Below are 5,000 nucleotides of genomic sequence, written 5' to 3'. Positions count from 1 at the left end.
AATTCCAGTCAACTGAGGCTGTGATCGCTTGAAGATATTTATGTTGTTGCATCACTTAAGTCATGCAACTCGTTCTACGCTCAAACTACTGTTTCTATCCTTTTCGGGAGATGCCCGCGAGGGGGGGGGGGCTGTAATATTTCTGCACTGTAGTTTAACATATCCCCCCCTACACACAGACCCAACTTAGCATCCCCCCACATTCAACTTCAGAACATTATCCCCCAATCCTTCAACTTCCCCCCACACCTCTCAACTTCCCCCCACACCTCTCAACTTTCCCTCCACAAAAAACCTCTCAAACTTCGCCCTCCACACCTCTTCAACTTCCCCCCAACACCCCAACTTCCCCCCTCTCCTCTCAACTTCCCCCACACCTCTCGACTTCCCCCACACCTCGCAACTTTCCCCCCACACCTCTTCAACTTCCCCACACACCTACACTCACAACTACACGTTCCCCCCACACCTCTCAACTCGGCACCTCTCAACTTCCCCCACACCTCTCAACTTCCCCCCACACCTCTCAACTTCCCCCCACACCTCTCAACTTCCCCCCACACCTCTCAACTTCCCCCCACACCTCTCAACTTCCCCCCACACCTCTCAACTTCCCCCCACACCTCTCAACTTCCCCCCACACCTCTCAACTTCCCCCCAGACCTCTCAACTTACCCCCAGACCCCTCAACTTTCCCCCAGAACTCTCAACTTTCCCCCAAAACTCTCAACTTCCCCCCAGACCTCTCAACTTCCCCCCACACCTCTCAACTTCCCCCCAGACCTCTCAACTTCCCCCAGACCTCTCAACTTCCCCCAGACCTCTCAACTTCCCCCCAGACCTCTCAACTTCCCCCAGACCTCTCAACTTCCCTCCACACACCCAACACCAGAAAATAACCTCCCCATCCCAACATCTCCCAACCCAACCTCATAACATCACCCCTAACCACCTCATCCTCCCCCTAACCCCAACCTCAAAATATCCCCCCACCTCCCAACACTCGCACATACAAACCCCATTAACGGAAACTAACAAATGGAATATAAGATGATAACGCAAAACAGAGTCGCGAGGTTCTCCACGAGGATAGAAACGCTAATGAACTTCAGCCCATTGCAACACCTCCCCTCACCCCTCATCTCTCACCCCCTATCTCTCACCCCCTCACCCCTCACCCCCTCACCCCCTCACCCCCTCACATCCCTCACACCCCTCACCCCTCACCTCCCTCACACCCCTCACCCCTCACCCTCTCACCCATCACACCTGCTCACCCTCCTCATCCCCTCACCTTCTCACCCCCTCACCTTCTCACCCCCTCACCCCCTCACCCCCTCACTCCTCACCCACTCACCCTTCACCCCTCACCCCTTCACCCCGTCACCCCGTCACCCCTAACCCCTCACCCCTCTCCCCGTCACCCCCTCACCCCTAACCCCTCACCCCACACACCTCACCCCACACCCCACACCCCAGACCCCTCACCCTGTCACCCCTTACCCCTCACCCCCTCACTCCATCACCCTTCACCCCCTCAGTCCATCACCCCTCACCCCCTCACCCCCCAAATGGGCTGTTTCTAACCCGACGCTGTTTAGCGGTCGAAGAGAGAATTCCTGAAAGAATGACGGCTGAATCTGAAATTCAGCTTAGTTTCAGAAGAAAAGTTATGCAGACTGTAATATATGCATGGGTGCACAGTCAGTGTGTGTGTGTGTGTGTGTGTGTGTGTGTGTGTGTGTGTGTGTGTGTGTGTGTGTGTGTGTGTGTGTGTGTGTGTGTGTGTGTGTGTGTGTGTGTGTGTGTGTGTGTGTGTGTGTGTGTGTGTGTGTGTGTGTGAGCCTTTATGAATACATAGAATATTGAGTGTCCACGTCTTGTGTACATTAAAGTAAAATACACATTTAGACACACACACACACACACACACACACACACACACACACACACACACACACACACACACACGAAAGAAAAAGAAAGAGTGGGGAAGATAGTTAGAGAGCGAGAAATAGAGTTAAAAAGAGAGATACAGAGAGAACACAAAGACAATGGGAAACGAGAGTAAGAGAAAGAGCGATAGAGAGAGAGAGAGAGCAATAGAGAGCGATAGAGAAGGAGAGAGCGATAGAGAGAGATAAAAAGGGATAAAGAGTAAAGAGATATAAGCGAGTAGTTAGTGGACAGCTTTGTTGATAAACAACTCGTGAGAATATGTAGAATTCATTCTGAAAGATTTCGTTCGGTTATGAAAGAGGAGGTGCCTCCACCTCCCCTTCCCCCTCACCCTCACCCTCCTCCTGCTCCTCCTCCTCCTCCTCCTCCCCTTCCTTCTCCCCCTCCCCCTCCTCCTCACCCTCCCCCTTCTCCTCTCCCCCCGACATCAGACTGACTTCGAAATATGAAGATAATTGCTTGAAATCCAGAGTGTGTTGGTAGCGAAAATTGGCCGTCACATTGTAGACACGTATACGAGTATATATATACATACATATATATATACATATATATATATATATATATATATATATATATATATATATACACGTTCGTTTCAGATACAACAGTAGTGGCAATAAGAAAAGGATTAGTAATATAGTGTAACCAAAACAATAAAACAAACATTTACGTCGCATATGTTGATCACTGGACACCACTCCTCCCCCAAAAATATTCTTATAATACCGGTATTCTATAATCTCGTGCCCGCAGGTCGTAAAAGTCATCTAGTGATTACTGGCAACTTTGACAAGTGAAGGAACAGTAACAACTGACCTCTGAGCCCCGTATACACGAATACGATCTAAATGAAGATTTTTTTTTTTTTTTTTTTTACTTCCCCCACACTCATTGGGTTAATGTTTATTATGAAATAATATATCAGAGAGAAAGAGAATGTAAATGTACGTTTTGCTATGTAATTTTAATTATATATTAGCTTACCATAATCAGTGGCGGGTAACGCGCTTCCTACTACCTGGCATCCTATTTAGGTAAGCGCGTTGTTTGTAGGTTCTGTTAATAAAATGGTCAGCCTCATAGTTTGCAGCTCGATGAAAAACAGCATCATTAAAAGAAAAAGACTTAGTGCCCTAGAACAATCGTTTGACGATCATCGTTGAGCCATGAGCAATCATCGTTGAGCCATGAACGATCATCGTTGAGCCATGAACGATCATCGTTGAGCCATGAACGATCATCGTTGAGCCATGAACGATCATCGTTGAGCCATGAACGATCATCGTTGAGCCATGAACGATCATCGTTGAGCCATGAACGATCATCGTTGAGCCATGAACGATCATCGTTGAGCCATGAACGATCATCGTTGAGCCATGAACGATCATCGTTGAGCCATGAACGATCATCGTTGAGCCATGAACGGTCATCGTTGAGCCATGAACGGTCATCGTTGAGCCATGAACGGTCATCGTTGAGCCATGAACGATCATCGTTGAGCCATGAACGATCATCGTTGAGCCATAAACGATCATCGTTGAGCGATAATCGTACCAAGCAAAACGTACCTGCCGGTCTCAAAGTACGAAGTTCCTCGGACAGCTGGGGCAAGTGGCGGACACTAAGATCTATTGGGACGAGGCCCTTTCGGATACCAGTGCTCCACAACGGCTCAAAGCCCATGCGAATATGAGCTGTTATGGGTTGTAGTTTACCAGCATTTCTATCCTTGTGGGCAAATAAAAAAAATGTACCAGAATAAGGAATCAAAATGTAAATAGATTCTTGTCACTCTTCGTTCGTTTTGGCCTTTGCTTTGGTCATAACCACACTATGGTACCTTATCTAGCTGATTCCAAGGATAAAATCTACCAATTATCTTAGATCTAGGTCAAAGGTCAAGATCACAATGACGTAAAACGTTGTTTTCATTCAAGGCTCCAATATATCAAAAGTTGTGCCCGTCACATCAATCTGATCAACGTTTCTCCGGATTGATAAAGTATTTATTCTCTTATGTTTTCAGACATATTAACGTCACTTGTAACAGATACAGAAACTCTTCGACATAGTCGACAACTGCTCTCGCTCAGCAGGATTTATTTATTCATTTTCGAGCAACGGGCTGCGCCCGACCCCGCTACAAGGGGGTTCGGCCCCTCGGACGAGCTCGCTTCGCTCGCAGTCAATCAGTCCTCTCCGTTGCCGTGACGTCACCGTTCTCAGCCAATCAGTCGTCTTCGTTACCGTGACGTCACCGGTCTCTCAGCCACTCAAGGGCTGGAGAGGACGTGTCCCCTTGAGGGATTTCCTGTTTTCGGTCCGATATAGATCGATATCAGCATGAATGCTTTTATAGGTATACAAGCGCCGGCTTCGCCGCCATGGCTTTGCCATGGTCGCTTGGCCTGCGGCGCTGCTCGCTTCGCGAGCGGCCAATCAATCGTCTCCGTTCCCGTGACGTCAGCGTTCTCGGGCAATCAGCCGTCTCCGTTGCCGTGACGTCACCACTCTCGTCCAATCAATTGTCCCCGTTGCCGTGACGTCACCACGTATCGGTAGCAGGTATTATACAGCCGATCACCCTTACGGAAGTGTCCTCCAACCACCGCCACCGCTGAGGTCATTTCAGAACAATTTTGAAAGTTATATATATATATATATAATGATAGATTGTTCTTTTTGATTTTCCAGAGGAACACCACCACCTCCCGGCGGGTCTCTTCCTCCTTCTGGGCTTCTCCAGAACCGAAGAGAAGATCCTGAGACCCGTCACAGAGGGCGGAGCCGTCGACGCCATTCCGCCTCTTCAGAAGATCGTGAGGGCAACGGCAACCGCGGTGAACGTAAGTGTGACGTTTTCTCTCTCTCTCTCTCTCTCTCTCTCTCTCTCTCTCTCTCTCTCTCTCTCTCTCTCTCTCTCTCTCTCTCTCTCTCTCTCTCTCTCTCTCTCTCGCGTTCTCTCGCTCTCTCTCGCGCTCTCTGACGTCTTCATCAGCCTTGGCCAGCGAGCTCGGCGTGGTCCCGGTAATTCCACT

At 49.0% G+C, this 5,000-nt stretch overlaps 1 protein-coding gene across 1 annotated transcript in view; it reads left to right on the top strand.

Annotated features, from left to right (window-relative positions):
- The window catches only part of LOC143033716 (uncharacterized), a gene marked incomplete at its 5' end in the record, with an annotated part of 91,142 nt that overhangs the window by 72,042 nt on the left and 14,100 nt on the right, over nucleotides 1-5,000 (top strand). Inside the window, 1 exon segment of the mRNA XM_076199201.1 lies at nucleotides 4,657-4,808. Within this exon segment, the coding sequence (XP_076055316.1) occupies nucleotides 4,657-4,808 (152 nt within the window).

This window comes from Oratosquilla oratoria, chromosome 16, assembly GCF_046742065.1.
Source record: "Oratosquilla oratoria isolate Oo_2021 chromosome 16, ASM4674206v1, whole genome shotgun sequence".
Lineage (NCBI taxonomy): Eukaryota > Metazoa > Arthropoda > Malacostraca > Stomatopoda > Squillidae > Oratosquilla > Oratosquilla oratoria.
The sequence above is the reverse complement of the archived record's forward strand: the minus strand, read 5'-3'. Positions and strand labels throughout refer to the sequence as shown.